The following is a 22,793-nucleotide window of genomic DNA, read 5'->3' on the forward strand; positions in this document are numbered from 1 at the left end:
CATGAGTAATAGTCTTAAAGTATCTGATATCTACTGTACTTAAAGCTATAGTGCGTAGTTTCTGTCTCCCCAATGAGGAATTCTAAGTAATGACAACAAAACTGTTGACGCGTCCAGATGACATAAGCCTTCCGTAATCGCGCACTGCCGCCACCACTCCTCCACACAGTTGCTAGTAGCCAAGGAGGACACGGAGGATTAAAATAACATGATGGACTCTTCAGAAGAGGTCATTATCTTCACTCGCCGGACGCCACAATCTTCTGAACACAGCCATACTGAGAAACACAGAGAGAGTTGTGTGGAGCCGATAGTCTTAATTAGCTTTGTAGCAACTCGTCTGGCAACAGTTTGAATGTAACGGGCGTTCATTAATATCAAAAAGTTACGCACTAGAGCTTTAAGATTGAAAAGTAATTTTCTAAATTTACTTAATTATTAGAAGTAAAAGTAAAAAATAAATGTTATGGTGCACTTTATTGTGGCTTCCTTATAGTAAAGCATATTATAAAGGCTTTCCGCACCTTCTTAAACATCAAATTCTGAATTCTTCAAATTTGGACATCAAAAAAGAGAAAAACAGAATTGGAATGGAACGTGCATCAACTTGCAATCTAGGAGCAATGATTTGCCAAACCTGCTTCTTTTTTGTGCTGTCTAACAAATTTCTTCTGATTTTATTTTGTAGTAATGAGTAACAAAGATGCTTAGGGGAAATGTATAGAAAGAATATATAAATAGAAATATATGTATATGTATGTAATATGTAGAAATATAAATAATGAAGTAAAGTACAATTATGTGACAATTCTACTTAAGTACAGTGACGAAATATTTGTATTGTTACATAACAACACTGGGGGAAAAAAACAATATTGAACAGATAAAGTACTGTCTCGTCTGTTTACTACAGTGAAGCTATCAGAATACAGTACACTCTCAGTGTACCTGTGTAGAGAGCGTCCAGTGGTTGTAGTATCCCTCTCTGGAGGGCGGAGCTTGGATCCTGGATGCAGGAGCGCAGACTGAGCGTGCTCTGTAGCTGTGGCGACCGGTGCAGCAGCTCCCGATAGGCCGACAGCTGAGGGGCGTCGCTGAGCATCGCCGCCATGTTGTGGACGAACTCGGGAACCAGACAGGTGTGACAGTTATCAGCCTGACAGAAGTGATACGAGACTACCTGCAGAGGCAGACAGGGAGACATATTAGCATGAGTTGTGGATTTTAGCAAGACGTTGAGTTGGATGTTGTGGATTTGGAGAGAAATGTTGTGACGAAATGTGTCTGTTTCGGCATTACAAATCAGTGGAGAGGCATTTTGTGTAGCATCCATATTAATAGCAGGTTAGTCTATATCCTCAACGTTCCACTTCAGGGATTGCTCCGTTGCGACGAAAATTCTGCCGGATTTCACTCATTTAGGCCGGATATCCGTTGCCTTGGGCTTTCTTTGAGTTGACATTCTAAACTCTTTTAAATATAATTTATGAGCAAAATATAACGGCTATGTTAGATAGTTGTCGCCTGGCATTTACGTGCATCTGCATCATCATAACGATTTCTTGATAGCGTCGTTTTCTCATTGTAGCGTGATACGTGGCTATCAGCTGGCACATTTACAGCTTGTGCAATATAAACCACTTGTTGGTAGACGGCGCAATCGTTTTTCGCAAATGTCAGCTTGAATGTAGTGCGATTCAGTGCGAAAACGAACGGAAACACCGTAAAAATGCCTCAAATCTATTTGATGTACCAATTTGAGCGCAAAACAGCATGTGACGTCATCGCGCGCTGGTTTTTATTCACTTTAAAGCCGTTTAATGGAAACACACGTTCCCGTCTTTATTCGCATGAATGTCTTTAGCCAACTTAAGGTTACTGGATTGACAAGTGGATGGAAACGTAGCCGCCGTTGAGCCGTATTGTGTGATCCAGTAGATCCTACCTGTCCCGCCAGCCTCCTCAGCGCCTCCTCCTGTCTTCTCCTCATCTCTGGAGTCCCGGGACAGCTTCCTCCCCCTCCTTCCTCTCCCCCTCCTCCTCTTCCCAGGGAGTCGTGGGAGAAAGAAACAGCCTCTACATCTGGAGTGAAAGCCCATCCATGAATACAGGGTTTTTCTTGCATGGAGACATTTTTGGCGCCCCCCCCCCTCAAAGAGGTTTTTCGCCAGCACCAAAGGAAAATCACTAGTGCCAAAATGATAAGAATTGAGAATAAAAATAGCACTCCAAATCCTCTCTGAATGTGTTTAATAGGAATTTACCAAACAACCGTTGAACAAGCAGAACATTAACTTGAATAGGAGCGCTAATGTCTTACTGAAGGCGTAGTCCCTAGGGATGGGAGAAAAAAATCAATACAGCACAGTATGACGATATTTTCCGTGGCAATACTGTATTGATACACAGACGCCAAGTATTGATCTATTATTATATATGTGTTGGTCAGTTTGTCTGCTTGACAATCCCATTTTGCAGCAATAAAATTGAAGTGAGATGAACAAACAGAGACATTTATCTTTTTAGATGAAACAGAAGTTCCCTTTTGGGGACATCATTTGAAATTGGGGGGAATTAAAAGGTAATAAATTGCAATATATCGCAGAATATTGCAATATGTTTAAAATCGCAATAATATCTTGTCGTGACATAAGTATCGTGACGATATCGTATCGTGAGGCCTCTGGTGATTCCCACCCCTAGTAGTTACCCCGCCCCCCTCCCCCCCCCCAAAGACCCATTTCTAAATCAGGAAAAACACTGGAATATCACATTCTTTCTACATTTCAAATCTCCGTAAAGATGACGAGAAGACACAAACCATGTCTTTGTTTCTCCGTGGCTGTTGCCTTCTTTACTCTCAACTGTATTTCTATGACTTTGCTGTTTTTATTTTCCACTGCATGATTTCATGTTTGTTTTTTGTTTTTTTCTGGTGGTTGGCTCGACTGTGAGTCTGGCTGATTTTATTGGGTTCTGCATGATGACTCAGCGGTTTCTTACAGAATGATTAAGGTTGTCTTCATGACTGGAACAGCTCACTAGGGGATCCTTTGGCAAGCACGTGACATTGGCTCCTGCCAACAATTTACTATGTTCCCTTTCGAGCGCCTATCAAGTGCTGGGTATACTGTAAAACAGAGATCTTCAACAGGAGGTCCAGGACCCCTAGTGGGTCCCCAGAGTTACTGCAGGGGGGCCACCAAATTATTGTTAATTCTTTGAACTTTTTTTTCAAAAATTAAAATATCTTAACATGAATCCAAAATATTATTAGCAAATATAAATCAGCCTATTTGTGATAAATACAACATTGATGATAGACTTACTGGCCTAATGGTAAGGTAGTCACTAAGGTAGCCATACACAGATAGTTAATCAGTATTCAGTATGCCACTGACACATTAAAACATGATTTATAAAATCGTGCCAACAATTATTATTGTAATAGCTTAGAATGATATGCACTAAACAGTTATGTAAAAGGCTTTAGGCAGCCCATATGTATTGTAGGTTAAGTTAAATATGCAACTTAATTGTATACAATATATGTAGTAGGGGGTCCCTGATCAGTCTCTCTCAGTTAATCGGTCCTTGGCTTAATAAACGTTGAAGACATTTCTATAATGTTGCTTTTTTATTCTATTTTCTTATTTTTTAATTATAATTTTAAAGCTACTGACAAAAATCAGAAAAGGTCTTTTTCTTTTTTTTTACTCTGTTTGCATTCACTCAGGGTTTCAAAGTCAAATTTAAGACCTATATCAGGACATAAAAGTACAATGGAATGCAGAGTCACAAAAGTACTTGCAAACATAATAAAATTATTCAAATTGAATAAAAGCGACACAGTCATAATGATCTGTACATATACAGCAATTTATATTTGGACTAGTGAAAGGAAGACCTACAACACCACAGAATTAAAAAAAAAAAACATTTCAATGAGCATTAGAGGTAGCGTTACATGAACGTAGGAAAATTTAAGACCTGTTTGAAATTATTTAAGATGTAGAACGAATTAAAGACTTTTTAAGGCCTAAAATTTTGATTTTAAAATTTTAGACTTTATACTTTTTAAGACCCCGCGGAAACCCTGTCACTTTAGAGGCGGTCCCTAACTTCAGCTCGGGATTTTCTACTGTCAAGTCGCACAAGGTGCCAGGCTTCATTGGATCATGATGTAAAAATAACACCAGTCAAGCTATATTCTGCATGGCTAAGTTAATACGATTAAGACTGGTGAAAAGCTCCTTAAGGAGGAAGCCTGGATATTGAACCTTAGAGTTATAATCTCAACGATTTTCCATTTAACCCTCCTGTTGTCCTCAGCTCAAATTTGACCCGTTTTCAAAGTTTCTATATTAGAAATTTGGGTTTCTTTCAACCTAATTTCCCAAAAATAACATGGATGGTTCCATACAACGCACTTCACAGGTAAATTAAAGGATCAGTTCACTATTTTTATTGAATTTTGGGTGTTTTATTCAATTCTACAGCTTTTGAAAAAAAATATTTAAATGGTTTTGAAACAGTTTCCTGACTAAACTTCAACATACATTCCTCTATCAGTCAAAATAATTCATAATTTCAGCTTTTTAACTTTAAAAAGTTCCATTAGTTCCAAAAAAAAGTGTAAAACTAGTGGTATTGAGTTGGTGTTAGTGCTGACAAAAAAAGCACAGGTGTTAATGTTTAACCGGGGAGGACAACAAGTTGCATAGTCGACAGGAAGACAACACAAGGGTTAAATTAATTCCTGTTAAGTCGCTATCTATCGCCGAATGAGTTAACACGGTGACTGAGCCTATGGCCCACTGACGAAAGCCCGTGCATTTGAAGTATTACGAACTGGATGTCGACATTCCCGGGAAGTAAGATCCAAAAACAGTTACCGCAATTACCGCTTTAGGCAACTTGATTGGTGTAACACTAACGTCTCTCTCTGCTTACGTTTAGGCATGGTCTGGTTGCTGGTGGCAGTTGGCGACATGCGGTTTCCATGACAACTGAGCGCCACCAGGCGGGCGATGATGGCCGTTTTGCCGAAGCCCATGTTGCCGATGATCACCACGCCCTGACTGGTTGATGGGTCACCACTGCGAAGACAAGCGTCCACTTCCTGGAAGAGCCACTCCCTGCCAGTGAACAGCCAATCAGACGAGAGACCCGGGACCTCAAAGTGGAGGGGCTTCAGGTTGAGAGACGGAGTGAAACGAACTGCAGGAGAAGAGAGGAGGGAGGAGGAGAGGAGTATTAGAATATTGTTTGTGTAAGGGTTAATGCCCGACGAGATGTCCAAATAGTCTATATCGACGACGATTAATTTAGCGGATTGCTCAGGTGCAATGGAAGATCCCCCGGATGTCCCTCATTTTCGCCTGGATGTAGGATTCCGATTCCTAAACTGATTAAGTCTTTTCTTAACTGAAAATAATTTCAATTTAAGAATATATTAACGTTTAAGTACTTAAATATATAATAAGTAAACCTAAGTGAGCTAACACACAAGTAACAACAAAATAAATGTTGAGTTGGTATGCTAACTAAACCAGCTGAAACCAGAGCACATTTTTCTCCCATCCTGGAATGCTGTGTGGACTAGCCAGACTTTCCTCCGCAGCGCTGGGGAGGAAGGTCTGGCAATGCAAGGCTACTTGCCAAATAACTTTTTTTTAAACCATTACTTTATATTATATTATATATATATAACCCTTCAGCTCAGACAGCTACGAGCCAGAAAGCTAATGCTATGCTAGCAAGATTCAAAGTCAATAACAGTATGTTTAATAACAAGACAAGCTAGCTATCCAGCCACGTCATTGTCCCCAAAACAATATCTGTACTGCATCCAAAATTCCATACTAACATGCTATTTAGTACGCTAAAACAAGTATGTGAGATTTTTTAGTATGTCGGAAACCTTTGTATGAAACCAATAGTATGTGAATTGTATACTACTTTGTATTTCTGGTAAAATATTACAGTATGCAATACTGGACACTACGCCAGCATAAGTATCCCACAATGCAATGCGGTAGTAACAACAACTTTCATGTAATAACGCTGTAATTGTCATTTCTACATATTTAAATCTGTGATTTTGTCACCTGCGACTGTTGTAGTTATTTACCTTTTTTCAGTAATTTAAACATTATCTGGTGATGCCGCTAAAGCTAAAGTCGACAGGGGTTACCATGGCTACGCGCCTCCAACGGCAAGGAGGCTCATAGTGCGTCCGAAAAAGATACACACTACTGTATATTTACACAAAAGTATGTTGAACGATAGTATACATGTCGAGCATGTAGTGCAGAGTATGCAATTTTGGACGCAACCAAAGATTTTCACGAACAAACTATCTGCCATGTTACCATTGGCCGCAGCCTAAAGTAGCAACCTAAACGGTGAACGGGATGTGAGGTAACGTAATTCACTGTGAAACAAAGTTAGTTTAGAGGGGCAGTGTAACCTACTTGTAACTTAACACCTGAAACTTATGTGTTAGCGCCATCCTGTGGTGTTCAGAGGACTAGGCACTGAAGGACTAGCTACACAGTGTTGGAAATAACAGATTCACATTTTCTCTTTCTTTTCATTTTATTGTAGCGCAATCATTTTGAACGGTAATCAGTCAGTTTCACCGGAACTCCTTTAGTAGGTGTTATATAACACTTTTTTATGGACACCCTGCAGCCAATCAGAATTGAGTATTCACCCATACCATGGAGTAACAAATAGTATGGTATGTCTGAAAGAACATTCATGTGCGTTTTTGTATGCCTTTACCTCTTTGGTCCTGTTGACTACGGCTCCCAGAATTCTGTCTGGGCATTCTGAGGGACGTCCTTGAAGGGATGTGTCTCTGCTGCTCATCCAGATAGGCTAGATCCTCCAGGTGGGCAGAACTAGTGGCTAGAGAGAGAGAGAGAGAGAGAGAGAGAGAGAGAGAGAGAGAGAGAGAGAGAGAGAGAAAAAGATGAAGAAAGATTGTTTTATGCATAGACAGTAATACAAACCACAATTCCAATGAAGTCGGGACGTTGTGTGAAACGTAAATAAAAACAGTACACAATGATGTGCAAATCCTTTTCAACCTATGTTCAACTGAATACACTACAAACACAGGATATTGAATGCTCAAACTGATACATGTTATTGTTTTTGTGCAAATATTCACTCATTTTGAATTTGATGCCAGCAACACGTTTCAAAAAAAGCTGGGTCAGGGGCATGTTGAACACTGTTACATCACCTTTCCTTTTAACAACCCTCAATAAGCGTTTGGGAACTGAGGACACTTATTGTTGAAGCTACGTAGGTGCAATTCTTTCCCATTCTTGCGTGAGGTATGACTTCAATTGCTCAACAGTCCGGGGTCTCCGTTGTCGTATTTTGCGCTTCATAATGCGCCACACATTTTCAATGGGGGACAGGTCTGGACTGCAGGCAGGCCAGTCTAGTACGCACACTCTTTTACTACGAAGCCATGCTGTTACATGTAACACATGCAGAATGTGGCTTGGCATTGTCTTGCTGAAACAAGCAGGGACGTCCCTGAAAAAGACGTTGCTTGGATGGCAGCATATGTTGCTCCAAAACCTGTATGTACCTTTCAGCATTAATGGGGGCCTTCACAGATGTGCAGGTTACCCATGCCATGGGCACTAACACACCCCCATACATCACAAATGCTGGCTTTTGAACTTTTTGGCCCGGAGGACATGACGTCAATCATTTCCAAAAACAATTTGAAATGTGGACTCGTCAGTAGGGCTGCTCCCTCTTAGTCGATTAGTCGACTAATCGGTCGTTTTGGTCTTAGTCAACTTAGATTTCTTTAGTCGATTAGTCGTGTTTTATGCTGTTTTCATGCTGAATGACTTATTTCCAAGAAACATACGAGCACATCTCTGGTAAACACGAGAATTAAAGTGGTGCTTTTGTGTGACTCTTTGCGGAGAAACTCAGATTTACAGATCTGTCGATTAAATCAACTAATCAATTAGTCGATACAATTGAATGAGTGTTAGTCGACTAAGAATTTCTTCAATCGAGCACAGCCCTACTCGTCAGACCACAGCACAGTCGAGTCGGACTCGAGTCCAGGACTTGAGTACGCACTGCCTATTACACATAAAAGTAGTCAGAAACTTCATCCAACTTCCAAGTTCGATATTATTATAAAGCCACAAGTCCAAGTCATCAGTGCTCGAGTCACGAGTCCAGAGAGCAGCGAGTACTCCATCACTGACAATAACTGTGATATTTAAAGTAAAATATTGATTATCATGTTAATAATCAAATTTGATAATATTGTTTAAAACGATCCAGCGCCTCTTAAATCTCCCGCCCCACACACACACACACCTAACCTGAGGTGTGACGCAGTAACTAGTTCATCTGGTTGCCTTTTTTTAAAGATTATTTTTGGGCTTTTTCCGCCTTTATTCGATAGGACAGCTAGGTGAGAAAGGGGAGAGAGAGGGGGAAGACATGCAGGAAATTGTCACAGGTCGGATTCGCACCCTGGACCTCTGCGTCGAAGCGTAAACCTCAGTATACGTGCGCCTGCTCTACCCACTGAACCAACCCGGCCACATCTGGTTGCCTTTTGACTATCCATTTGTGTAATTGTTCTTTTTGTACGCTCTTGTAAACCTATGGTTACAGACTCTCTCTCAAAGTCCCTACAATGGTATTTGAGTGTAACTAATTTGCTAGTAGTTAGCTTAGCACAAAGACTGGAAACAGGGGAAAACAGCTAGCTTGGTTCTGTCCAAATGTTTAGGTAACGGTAACAAAAAGGTAAGGAAAGGAACAAAAGAAGGTGGGATTTTACGAGGGGGTTATGTGCCAGAGTAGTTGTTAAGCCTTGAGCGGTGAACTCCAGGATTCAACGCTGGTTGCCCGGCAACCTCACGTCGTCAACAAATGTTCCTAAATGACGCACAGCTTGGCAATTTTGCCGATCCTATTTCAGCTTCAGTGTCCAGGGGTCGGCCACAACAAATAAATCCACAACCTGCATGCCACTATCTAAATCACAAACTGAATCTAGAGTTTAAAAAACTAAAAAAGTCTGTTTCAAAACTGCGTGAAGACCCACAGCGGTCCCGCAGATGAGAAGGACAGGCAGGATTAGTAGGATATTGTCCGAGGGGGTGCAGTGTCGAGACTTCTACTACAGCCACTAGAAAGCTGATCAGAAAGCTAACAAAGCATGGATAAATGTAACTTGTCTAGACAAAAAAACGGACAGAAACCTACCCAAAGTGTGATCCAATCAATCCACATACAACCCTTTAACGCCACAGAGAATGCCAGCGCTGGCTGTGCCGCGTATCCTGTGTGTATGTATGTGTGTGTGTGTGTTTCGTGTTTTGAGAAAAGTCATACATGTCACTTCCTTCCTTTTTAGTTTTTTATGGAGACACAGAGAGAGGAAAAGAGGAAAGGGAGGATGAGAAGGGAACGTGGGGAACGTGTTGCCCTGTTTTTCAGTCCGGTTGTTTTTGCATCCACACGTAACACGCTACAAAACATGGAGCTCATTATCACCTCGTTTTTAGAGGTGTTGGTATGCATTCCCTAACATTTGGACAAAGCCAAGCTTAATGTTTCCCCGTGCTTTCAGTCTTAATGCTAGCTAGCTAGGCTAACCACCTCTTGTCTCCAGCACCGCACTTAAACAGGCGTGGGATTGCTATCAATCTTCTTATCTCCTTGGAAAGAAAGTGTATTTTTTTTTAAATGTTGAAAGTATGCAACTTGTGTATAACTGTCATTCATTAGGCTGTTACTGTGGCCAACTACATAGGCCTCTGCCTGTTAGAAGCCCTGTTTTAAACCCAGAGTGGACACACATACGTAATGACCATGGAAGCAAGGCTTTGTTTGTTCACCATTACCAGTGAGGTCACTATAGTAGAGAAAGAGTGACGTATTTCCTTCCTAACAGGAAAATAGTGTGTGGGAGTGTCCTGCAGGCCTGAAAACCACTAGAGTTACACACACACACACACACACACACACACACACACACACACACACACACACACACACACACACACACACACACACACACACACACACACACACCATCAATTTGTTAGTCTGGATCAATGGAAGCACATTTCCAGGATCACTGCCTGATGTCCCTCACCTTCCAATCTCTGTGTGTTGCCGTTCTCAAACTCGGTTCGCTTCGGGAAACGACCACAAACAAAGACTGTGTTTACAGCATTTACTCTCTTAACTGAGACGTTGTGTGTCCTGCGCTTAGTGTAACGCTTATCAGTTCAATTTTCTAAGCCCAAACGGACATTTGGAAAAACAGAAAAATGGGTTCAAATATCCAATTTTTTTTCCACCTTGACAAATTATTCAATTATTCAATACTGCAATGGTATTCTCTTCCTCTACTTTGCGGAATATGCAGGTCATTAACTGCATATGGACCAAAAAAAAAACTGATAGACTTTGGGGTCAGAGGTGCTTGCAACTGATGGTTTCGAGGGGGGGGGCGGGGGGGGGGGCTTAGCTAGGCGGAACGAGGGAGAGAATACCATTGCAGTATTGAATAATTGGAGCCCAGACGCAATTTTGTAATTTTCTAAATTTCTGATCCTCTGAATGAAAAACAGAAAATTTGAAAAACAGTTTAAAGATCCATTTTTTTTATTTGTCAAGGCGGAAAAAAATGAAACCCATTTTTCTGTTTTTCCAAATGTCCATTTGTGCTTAGAAAATTGAACTGATAAGCGTTACACTGACCTTAGTGCCTCCCACTAAAGAAATGCAAACAACCCAGAGCGGTTTTCTCTCCTACCCTGGAATGTATGTGTGGAGGAGCCAGACCTTTACTCCAACAGCACTTTGGAGCTACTGTAGGTCTGGCAATGCGAGACTATCCATTTGTTAATCTCTATTAACGGATATCTGCAATTTGCCATTTTCAGTCTGTTCTGTTGCTCAGAGGTTCCGGTTAATGTTGCTCGATACGACTGGAGTTTAAAGCTAAGTCAAAGAAAGCGGAAAGTGAGGGTCAACCCACCGGAACTATCCAGTCGAGATAGACTATCTTACCGGCAACTGAATTGGGCCGGGGCATGAGGTAGAGAGGGATGGAGTGGGTGGAGCCTGATGAGAGGGCGGAGCCAGGGTGGAGTTTGTTGAGGCTGTAAGTGGAGGCGGCCATGACGTCCTCCACCCTGTAGAGGGAGCCGTCGTTGGCGCTTCCTACCGCCGCCATACAGGAGGAGGAGGAGCTGGAGGCCACCACCGGCCGGCCCCCCTGCTGCCACAGATTCAGGCTGCTGCCGCGGTAACCGTCACCGGGATCCTTGCCGCTGTCGTCCCGTTCGGCTGCCGACTCAGCCGAATAGCTGGTCAACGTGGCTGAAAGAGAGAGCAAGGGAAAGACTGCTTTCAGGGTTTCTGAAGGTTTTACCAAGTCAACTTTAAGACCGTTTAAAGGCGGTTACACACCAACCAGACGGCCGACCGTCGGCAGAAAAGCCAGTCGGACTGATCAGTCTCCCCGAGTTGGTCCAAAAAGTGCCTCAGAACACACTGAAGAGACGAGACGTAATAAGTCTCCATAGCAGCAGGCGGCGCTAATCTGTATTGTTGCCCAAAAAATGAAAACCGGCAGCTGATTGGACGAACGCGTCACGTGGGTTTGTTTTCTCCGGAAATTCAAAGCCAGACTGTCATGGCGGCCGTTCAGAATACGATCTCATATTGTACTAAAATAGTTCACTGAAACGTGTTTCTGAAAACATTTTAAGCGAGAAATAGGCCATGCAGTTGCTGAATCTGTCTTCATTTCAGATCGACAAAGGTCAGTTTAAAAGATTTTCGTCAGATTTTGAGAGACTCTAGTCACGCTCATTCCGCTCGCCATTTCCGGGGAGTCCCGACTGCCCTGCCTCCGACTGAACATGTCAAGTTGGCCAAAATGAAGACAGACAGCCCCTCAGACGGACGACGGCACGAAACACACCGAACATATTCGATTCACTGACCTCGCCAGACTGTCCGACGGCCGATTATTGGGTTGGTGTGTCAGGGACTTAAGACCTTTTTAAGACCATCATGAATTCAATTTAAGACCTATATCACGACATTAAAAACTAAACAAAAAACATCAGGTGTCAGAGTCGGGAAACATCATCTGAAACAATTCTCCGATTTCCTCATTCGCAGTTTAGGACTGGTGTCTAGTCACCCTGTGGAGGGCCCAGAGTAGGGTTAGGTATCGTTTTTTTTTTTTTTCTCGATACCGGTCCTAAAAACGATACGAACGGGTCTGGTGTCAACCAGGCTAGCAGCGCTTTAGAATGTTTTTCTTTTTATTTTGTGGTGTTGTTGTTCTAGTGCAAATATAATATGTATTACGACTACAAATGTGACCAACATGCAATTTAAATTGCAGCCAATCAGCTTTCGTTGACTGGTAATATAAGTTTTGTTATAAGTACTTGTTATTACATTTTAAACAAATCATTTTAATTTGACCATATGGCCTGAGCAATACACAAGCCGTGCTCTTCTTTATTATAAAGTATCCATTCAGGCACCGCTTAGGCACCGACACCATTTTAAAAGTATCGTTTTTAGGACCGTTATCGGAAAAAACCAAAACGATACTTTTAAAATGGCATCGTCATTGTGTAAAGCCCGCCTCAACGGTTGTGATTGGTGTAAAGCCCGCCTCAACGGTTGTGATTGGTGTAAAGCCCTCCTCAACGGTTGTGATTGGTGTAAAGCCCGCCTCAACGGTTGTGATTGGTGTAAAGCCCGCCTCAACGGTTGTGATTGGTGTAAAGCCCGCCTCAACGGTTGTGATTGGTGTAAAGCCCTCCTCAACGGTTGTGATTGGTGTAAAGCCCGCCTCAACGGTTGTGATTGGTGTAAAGCCCGCCTCAACGGTTGTGATTGGTGCATTGATTTGGAAAAATTGGAAATGGGCTTGAATGGGCTCTTGGCCAGACTGACTTGCAGAGCAAATCTCAAATTTGCCGGATGTTCGTCAGGGTTTTCCCAGGCTAAAGCGCTGCGGGAGCGTTAGAATGAGCATTAGAGGTAGCATTACATGGCCGTAGAAAAATGAAGACCTGTTTAAAAGTATTTAAGACCTAGACACAATACTTCAGCTGATTTAAGACTTTTAAATGCCTTCAATTTTGATTTTGAAATGTAAGACTTTTTAAGAGCCTGTGGAAACCCTGATTTTAGCAGTTTAAGAGTTTATTTTTGAAGAAGCTGTATGGACAGTAGGGCTGAACAATTTTGGGAAAAAAAAAAAAAATTTATTGCGATTTTTCAGCAAGATATTGCGATTACGATTCTATTTGCAATTTGTTTTTTGAAGTATAGCAAAAGTTCAATATTCACTGTGTAACAGATACAACATGTCATGGAGCATTATACCATTGCTCCATATTCTTATGCAAGGATGAGAACATAGATATGAACTGCCGCCAATAAGGGTTTCTCTTTTAATAAAGCGTGGAACATTCAACAGTCAAACACAGAACATTTATCACAAAAGCTAAAGTTATAATAATGAACAATTCCAATAAAGAAATATCAGATTACTTACAGTACTTTCCTGGAAACTGGAATTTTATAATAAAAAGAGGAATAAAAAATGTTAAACCAAATGTTACACCAAACTAGAGGACTGCATTGGAATTGGGTCCCGCGGGACCCAACGCAAATCTCACGGTTGCGGGTGGTTTGAACTTTGCTGCGAGCAGGAACGGACGGCTAAAAAAAAACACTGCGGGATCGGGATGTAGCCTGGAACCCCCCTACGCCAGCAGACACCATAGATAGGCTTATATATATATATATATACTGTATATCTATGAGCAGACACCAGCAGCGTGTCTGAGCCTCCCAGGACAGGGGGAGCTCCGAGGCTCCGTCCACCTGCTCCCTCATCCTTTGCTCCTTCCTCCCCCCTCTCACAGCAGCAAGCACCTGCCTTCTTTCCCTGCATCTTCTCCCTATTAGCCTATAAAATGACTTGTTTTCTCATGCGGGACGGGAGAAGACACAAAATCAATGCATCTCTATTATTGTGCAGGCTTAAATTCTCAGAGTTTTGCGGGTGTGGGTGGGAGTGGACATACACATTGCGGGAGCAGGCGGGAGTGCAACACACACGTTGCGGGTGTGGGCGGTAATGGTCAGAAATTAGGCGGGAGCGGGATGAAGAAAACGGCCCCATGCAGGGCTCTACACCAAACATCCAAAATATTCACATTACATTAATCGCAATTTCGATTCGAAAACGACGAATCGTCCAGCCCTAATGGACAGTGCGGTATGTCACCTATGATGCCGCTGTCTCTGCTCTCCAGGGTGGAGGTGGGGGAGGTGACGGAGGCGTGGTTGGAGGAGGCGTGCCTGTTGTCGTCGTTGCCCTCCCCTCCAGCAGGAGGTTGCAGTGTGGAGCAGGGGGAGGTGCAGCTACTGGCCAGACTGGAGGACGGAGAGATCCTCTGTGGGAAAGAGGAGAGATTGTATCTTTAGCTTTTATGCATGTATAGAGACAAAAAGCATGTTTAGATTTGAATGGAGACAGAAACAGCAGGAATATATATGAAATGTCGCGAACAAAAAGACTTTCCACTTAATATCCAAGTTATGTGATACAAAATGTAAAAACAACGTATTTACACAGTGTTATGAGTATCCTATAAACCAGTCCCTCCAGGAAAACGTGATTATGCATAATTCAATGCATAATCATTTTTTCAAATATGCCGCACTTTCGCCGCATAAATTGCCGATTTCCACGCAAAATATGCGGGGCTTGCATGATTTCACAATCCCCGCATTTTTGTTGCAAAAAAGTCACATATATCTTAGCAGAAAGTTGAAAAATGTTGCGTTTACTTCACACAAGAGCAGCCATTTTCCCCTGTTACCATGGGAACGTTATGAAGTGACGTATTTGAACATCATCGAAAAGCAGGGTGTTGGGGGAATCACTTTTTTCTCTCTTTTTCATCAAACCGCAGTTTTTGCAAGTTCCCGCAATTTTTGCAAGTTCCCGCAATTTCGATGTCTTTAAGAGCATAGCAGGGCCGGCATGTGTGTGTGTGCGTGGGGGGTGTGTTGAAAAGCGAGTGAGAGAGTAACGGGGATTAGCTTCGGAGTGGGTACCGACTCTAGAGTCATAGTGAGAGAAACAAAGTGTCTCCCCTGTTCTTTCTGACCACGGTGGGAAATCTGGAGCAGGAAAAGTTCACCCTCTCCTTGATTTCACGTTGTTTATGGAGAAGGAGAACCAGGAAACGAGTCGTGGGGAAATGCAACGCTACCAAGCCACGGCCGAGTGGACCAATCACAGTTGTTGCTGTCTACGTCGCCGCAATGTGTCAAGTCAAGTCAAGTTTATTTATATAGCACGTTTAAAACAACCAAAGTTGACCAAAGTACTGTACAAATTGAAGGGCACAGCACAACAGCTAAAATCAAAGCAAAAGGAGTCATAAAATAACACAAATAAAAATAACAACAAAAGCAAGAAAATACAGTACAATATGTTGTTAAAATGCAAAAAACCGAAGGCCATTGAGAACAAATATGTCTTGAGATGTGTGTTTTTGGGAAACATCTGAGACAAAGTGGGAGATTATAGCCAAACTTTGGAGCTGCCACAGAAAAGGCACGATCTCCCTTACCCACTAACCTCGATCGAGGAACAGTTAAAAACAACTGATTTCGAGGATCTAAGAGGACTGGAATTGTAGTAGGGGCTGAGGAGTTCTGAAATATACTGGGGAGCCTGACCATGAATGGCTTTAAAACCAAATAAAAGAATCTTAAAATCCTGTATTTAATAGGTAGCCAATGCAGGGATGCTAGAATCGGTGTGATGCTTTCTCTTTTCCTCGTGCCAGTCTGAAGTCTCGCTGCAGCATTTTGCACCAGCTGCAAGCGAGACAAAGAGGAATGGCCAACACCCAGGTACAGTGAGTTGCAATAATCAAGCCTGGAGGAGATTAATGCAATGGTGACAGTCTTCATATCACCAGAAGACAGGATGGTCTTCAGTTTAGCAATATTCCTGAGTAGGCCTGTCACGATAACAAATTTTGCTGGACAATAAATTGTCCCAGAAATGATTGCGATAAACGATAATATTGTCGTTCCAAGACCATTTTCATCTAATATAATGATAATGGCATAATAATGCAGGTACACCTTTTCAAAGATCAATACACTTTTATTTCTAAAGAATATTTAACACTGGAACTGGAAGACATATTAAATATCCACAATATGTCTTTGATCTCCTTTAGTCCTTCGTCTTTCACGCTGTTGTACAGTTGTGTAATGGCCGTTTGGGACACGTATGTTCTGGTTCTTCCAGGCAATTCGTACTGGCTGTCAAATGTTTGCAGCATTCCTCAAGTGTTTGTGCGATAGACTACAGACTCTGTACTACATTTAACAATTATTTATTAAACACTAAATATTAAATTTAAATAATATATAATTAATAAATTATATCTATCTATATCTATGTGGCTATCTGCCACATGGCGAGTAAATGTTTGTACCAAAATAGTTCTGTTTTTCAGTCTTCATTTTGGCGAAGGTGGAGCTACTTTCTTCTGCTGTCTGCAGGTCGGAGCTTTGCGGGGGCGGGCCCGACACACACACACACACACACACACACACACACACACACACACACACACACACACAGGCGCAACTCTGACACACTTTCCGCACTCCGTGTCTGCGGACATCTGTAGGCTTGTACCGGTGACACATGCCGCCACTTCCCTGAAACCGCTTGCGAGACTGACAATTCCACAGCGTGTATGTCCAAGCCTGTCTCCACCGCCTCCACCTGCAGGTTGTCAACTGTGTGCTTTGGATGATGGGGAGAAAACAGGACGCCGAGTAAAGGCTCTTATATACTAGACGCAGCCCAGCTGGCGCGTGCATGTGACGTCATGGGATCGCCATGACTATTTATACCCACGCTGGTGCTCGCAACACTAGTTGCGGTCTTCTCCTGAACGTTGCTCTTTCTACGGACTAGAAGAAGAAGAAAAAGGTAAACAACGGCAGAACTGGCAGCAGCATGGCCGTCAATGCTTCGATTTGATTCGATGACCTACTTCGTCGGATCAAGCCTTTCATTCACCATAAAAGAACTCATCTTAACCCAGTAAGTTTACAAGACAGACTTGCAGTCACTCTGAGAGTCCTGGCATCCGGTTGTCGGCGAACTCGTTCAGGCCTTCTGTTTCCGCTTTGTCGCACGCCGCTGAAACAAAAGAGCCGTGCGCGACCTCTGCTCGTGCGCTATAAATCGGACGCGCCGGCAGGATATTACGTCATTTTGACTGCAAAGTGCTGTGGCAAACCCTGCTCCAATTCTCAACTAGCGTTTCTCTGTCTCAGTCTCTCCGCCAGGATTCCCGCCTCCCAACACAAAGACCATGCGACTGACAAGAGGGTTCACTCCTCGTTATGCTAAAGAACCGAGAGTGGTCCTCCAGTCTCTTTGGTAGAGAGAGAGAGAGAGAGAGAGAGAGAGAGAGAGAGAGAGAGAGAGACACAAGGAAAACAAACAAGCATGCAAATGGAAATTATTCCGGCTGGAAAAATTATCGTGCGATTAATTGATTTATTGACTATCGCGACAGGCCTATTCCTGAGTTGAAAAAAGCAACTTTTCACCACTGAATTGATCTGTTTCTCAAAACAAAGTGATGAATCAAAGATGACACTAAGATTTCTGGCATGGACGTGCAGGTTAAGAGACAGCGGACCCTGGTGGCTAGCTATGCTTGCTGTGGTGTTTTGGGGCCCAAGAAGAATCACCTCTGTTTTGGAGTCATTCAGTTGTAGGTAGTTTTTGGCCATCCAGCATTCACATCCTGGAGGCAGTTAAGAATGCATGTAATCCCCCGGATTTAACGGCAAATAGATTGAAGAAACATTGTGTTGGCGGAATATAAAGCCCAGAGGGAGCATATACAGACCAAATAAAATGGGCCCTAAAATGGAACCTTGGGGTACTCCACAAGAAATAGGGGCTGTGAAGGAGTAAAGGCTGCCAATATTAACAGAGAAAGTCCTATCGGCTAAATAGGAGGCAAACCACTTGAGGACAGTGCCCTGAATGCCAACCTGGTCCTTAAGACGGTTTAATAAGATATTGTGATCCACTGTATCAAATGCTGCACTGAGATCTAATAGAATTAGGATGGCACATTTACCACAGTCTAAAGCCAGTAGCAGGTCATTTGAGACTTTAAGAAGGGCCGATTCTGTACTTTGACGAGCCCTGAACCCAGATTGAATCGATTGATTTTCCATGATGTTGTTATTATCTAAATGAGACAATTAGCTGAGCATACACAATTTTCTCCAATACTTTAGACAGGAAGGGAAGCTTAGAAATGGGATTAGAAAAGGTTCGGTTTTTTTAATAAGAGGATGGACTATTGCATGTTTAAAAATGGATGGGACAGTTCCATTGGCAAGACTGCTGTATATAATAAGTGAAATTTTGGGACCTACAGTGTCCAGTACATCATTTAAAAGGTGTGAAGGAACAATATCCAAGGGGTAGGTGGAGGACCTTGTATGAGCAATAGTGTAGACGAGAGACAGAGATACAGGCAGGGTGGGCAAGCATAAGACCAGGATCATAAATGGGCGGTGAGATATTTGAACGAATAAGATCTATTTTTGTTAAGAAAAATGTTAGAAATGGTTAAATTTTTTGAGAGGTGCAAATCAGGCTACGGCATAGGGTCCGTAACTCCACATACATACCCACGGCGTCGATTTAACGCAGAAGTATAAATTGGCCTTTACTCTTAGTATTATGGGGTAGGCTGGCTTTCCATGTCCTAGTGTGTGTTTTCCCATTTCCCTTGTGTATCTGTCTTCTCCCAGTCTGTATGTAGGTCACGGGGCGGGGCCCTTCTCTCTCCAGGGCGCTGCCATTCATCCTGCACAGCTTCTGCCAATCACCTACTCACCTCACCAGTACTTAAGCCCCGGTTGTTCTCACAATCGTCGCCAGTTTGTTACGTCCACCAGTGTGGGAACTTGGCTCCATTAGAGCTTTCCAAGATAATTCCTAGTCCTGTTTGTGTTTTTTTTTTTTGTGCTTCAGCTAATTCCTGCTTTTTTGTCCAGACCCCGCCTCAAGACCTACTGCTCCTGTGTGCTCTACCGTGTCTCCTCCACGCTTGGATCTAAGAGGGACTTTTGGGATCCACCTCTGCCTGCCCGACATCCAGCCTCAGTCGGTCCTGCAGCCCTCAGCCCTGTTCCCTCCAGCCTGTTGTTTCTAAGTACCGATTCCATTAACCCTTGTGTTGTCCTTCGGGTCACTGGGACCTGAAGGACAACACAAGGGTTAATGGAATCGGTACTTAAAACTCTTTGTTAAACCCGCTACTCTGTCTTGTGGTTAATCTCTGTGCTCTGGGTCAGAACTGCCATCCAAACTACGTGCATTTACGTCCTTTAAGTACTGTACAGAAGAGCCTACTTGTACGTGAGTATAAGAATATTGAAATGAATGGAAACCTATGGCAGCCTTAGAGGTGACAAAAAGAATCTGAACATTCTAAAACTACTGTACTATTGTACACTTTGATATTTTAATCAAAAAAAATTTGATTCTCAGTTCAGACTCTCAGACTATTTTGTGTTTCCATAGGTTTCCAAAATACAAATAATACAAATTAAAAAATATGATTAATTATTATTATTTGCACATTGCCAAGATTTCGGAAATCTCTCTGGTACACACCAGGACAGAGATAAAATAACAGTAACACTTTACCTATATATAATAAAACAACACCTCTAATTTCAGAAAAATTACAATATGATTGGAATATACTTCTGAAATCTGAATTTAGGCACCCGAGTAAAGGTACCCCAACCTTTTCTGCTTAAAATGTTTTACAAGTTATGGAGCCCTAAAACAAAGTGTGAGAGTGTGCACCTGTGTGTGGGTTGATTACCTCTCTATCATGCTGGGCGTGGTAAGGGGACCCCGGCTCTCCACCGATTATCTTTTCCCCAAGCAGGAAGCCCAGCCTGGTCATCAGAGCATCAGCCGCCTCGTCTACTGAGGGTGGGGGTCCTAACTCCTCATCCTCGCCTGGAGAGTGAGAGAGTGAAGAAAAGGGGAAATGGTTTTTCATTTGTCCTAACAAATTGACCGGTAAAAAACATCTCAAGCCCTCTACCACGACAGCTAGAGGAAATTGAGAGAGCAGCTTTAAAACAGACCACGCACCAAATCAGTTTTGTGTAATAACTAATTTAAAAGAAAAAGATTTTGTTACCTTTGGACAAAGTCAGGCCAGCTGGCTCCAGTCTTTATGTTAAGCTCAGCTAAGCTAACCAGCTGGTTGGTTTCAGCGGCTTCACATTTATTTCACAGGCATGAGAGTGGTATCAATCTTCTCATTTACTTAAAAGGAATACTTTGCAGATTTTAAACCAGCTCTTTGTCATCTTTGTGTGGGAAGTGTTGGAATGAACAATGTTTGGCTTTCCTCCGTGGCCCCAGTGAAGAAGGAGCAAGGCAGCGGACGACTGCTGATATTGGCAGACCTCCGCTGCCCTGCTCCACATGGAGCTCCGTGCACTGGCGCCACAGAGGGAATCTGAGCTCAACACTGACCACACTGACATGACACAGAGCTGGATTAAATCAGCAAAATATCTCTTCAAGCGAACTATCCCTTTAATATCAACTTTGCTAATATATTAATGTTCAAGAAAGCCTTGCTGCCAAGTAACAGCATAGTCAAATACAAATGAAGTCACACAAATTGAATTTGCAGTTGTGGAGACACACTGACAGAAACACAGACTGAGCACTGGAACAAGCCAGAAAGTAGAGACCTCAGTGGGATATAAGCTCTATCCATCTATTCTGTTGCCCTGGAGGCACGCCTCCTCATACTGTGTGAGATTGGATCTGTCCAATCAGGATGAGAAATTGGTATGCACTGTCCAATCAGAGGAGATTATAAAAATAGAACAAATTGTAAAAGAACTTAAAACACACACAAAACACAAAAAAAGCATGAATTCCAACGCAAAGCCCACTGAGAATACTGTGTGAGGAACAGTAATTGATCTCAACATTAATATATTCACTATCATGACATAACTATGTCAAGAGTGTACACACACACACACACACACACACACACACACACACACACGCCACAGCATGAAAGCTCATACTGTGTCTCTTTGACAGTCTATAATTACAGGCTATAAATTGCTGACTGTTGGATTATATACTAGTTAAGCACCGCAGACACACACACACACACGCACCCACGCAAGCAAGCACACACACACACACACACACACACACACACACACACACACACACACACACACACACACACAGAGAAATAAAACCAAACAAACACAAAACACACTGGGAATACTGTGTGCATATACACGCACATTCATGCATGTGTGTGTGGTCAGTCAATGACAGGGTGTGCGAGTCATTTTTAGAAGAAGAAAAATAAAATGGAAAGATCAGATACTGGGAGCACAGCCTTTTCCATTCCCGTCGCATTATCTACTGTAGCTTCTGATTCCCTCTGTCAGCTCTCTTTCCTTTCTTCCTTCCATTTTTCGCTTCCTTCCCCACCTCACATGGCGAGTTGCTAGGTGTGCAGAGACGACAAAGTAAGCAGGGTTTAAACTTCTCTGTAGAGCTCTCTTTTCAGTGCCTTAGACTTAGAGGAAAGAATGTGTGCCATTTATGCCTATATCTGAACTACTATTACATCCCGTCCTTCTCTCTTACAGCACCCTGCCTTCGAGATTGGCCATTCTATGCCAACAGCTAAATGCTTTGTTTTTTAGACGTGGTTGGACAAACTTGTTTGTTTCAAGCATATCTGCCTTGATCCTCTTTCTCTCTGGATGTTTTCAGCTCTGAAGATACAAGTTGACCGGGAAAGAGCAATGCAGAGTAACTCAGAGTGAAAGCATAAAAAATGTGGAATCAAACCACGGCTGGGACGAAGGTATAGCAAAAATAACAGATGAACAAAAAAAGCTAAAAAAAACAAACTATTATAACTCATAGGCTAGGCTAAAACTCTGAAATCGCCAGGTTTAGTAAATGTGCCCATCAATTTGTTCATCAAGCCTTCTTGCTAAGCTGTGCTGACCTTAGAGAGAAGGGAGAAAAGGTGAGCGAACCTAGCAGCGTTGAGGTCTGGCAAGCCAGCTAGCTTAACCCACCTGCCAAAGCCAGCTGGCTTTTGTGACGGGCTGCCAAAAGTAAGATCCCGTTTAGCCTGCTAGCCATAGTGGTTTCTTTAGTAATCAGTAAGTCACCAAAGCTACAAGCTAAAAGACATGTAAAGTAACAAAGATGCTCCAAACTCAAAATGTTCATTCTGTTCATCATTCAGCTACACTCAGAAACCTATAGTAGGCATATGTCACTGTGTTTTGATTGGTTAATGAACCCGTCAGTCAAAAAAAGATAGAATCTTATGTCTCCATGCGAAAAGAGACTCCGTAAAACTATTCTTGTGGGCTCAAATTGGGTTGTCTCGTCACTTTTTTAGATATAACTGTAACCCAAAAAGTTGATTATTAATCAAATATTTGCCATAACCCCACGATTCACCCTACAGGAAACCTCACGCCTAATTGTAACTTCCAACTAAATAATAATAAACTGCTCCAGAAAAATTGTATCGCAGTTCGGTACCCAACCCTATTAGCTA

At 42.5% G+C, this 22,793-nt stretch overlaps 1 protein-coding gene across 1 annotated transcript in view; it reads right to left on the reverse strand.

Annotated features, from left to right (window-relative positions):
- tanc2a (tetratricopeptide repeat, ankyrin repeat and coiled-coil containing 2a) overlaps nt 1–22,793 on the reverse strand; it is a 106,821-nt gene that overhangs the window by 33,480 nt on the left and 50,548 nt on the right. Inside the window, 7 exon segments of the mRNA XM_039824231.1 lie at nt 949–1,180; nt 1,946–2,082; nt 4,954–5,220; nt 6,790–6,915; nt 11,089–11,400; nt 14,348–14,516; nt 20,034–20,173. Of these exon segments, the coding sequence (XP_039680165.1) occupies nt 949–1,180; nt 1,946–2,082; nt 4,954–5,220; nt 6,790–6,915; nt 11,089–11,400; nt 14,348–14,516; nt 20,034–20,173 (1,383 nt within the window).

The sequence above is a fragment of the Perca fluviatilis genome, chromosome 15 (genome assembly GCF_010015445.1).
Source record: "Perca fluviatilis chromosome 15, GENO_Pfluv_1.0, whole genome shotgun sequence".
NCBI classification, from domain to species: domain Eukaryota; kingdom Metazoa; phylum Chordata; class Actinopteri; order Perciformes; family Percidae; genus Perca; species Perca fluviatilis.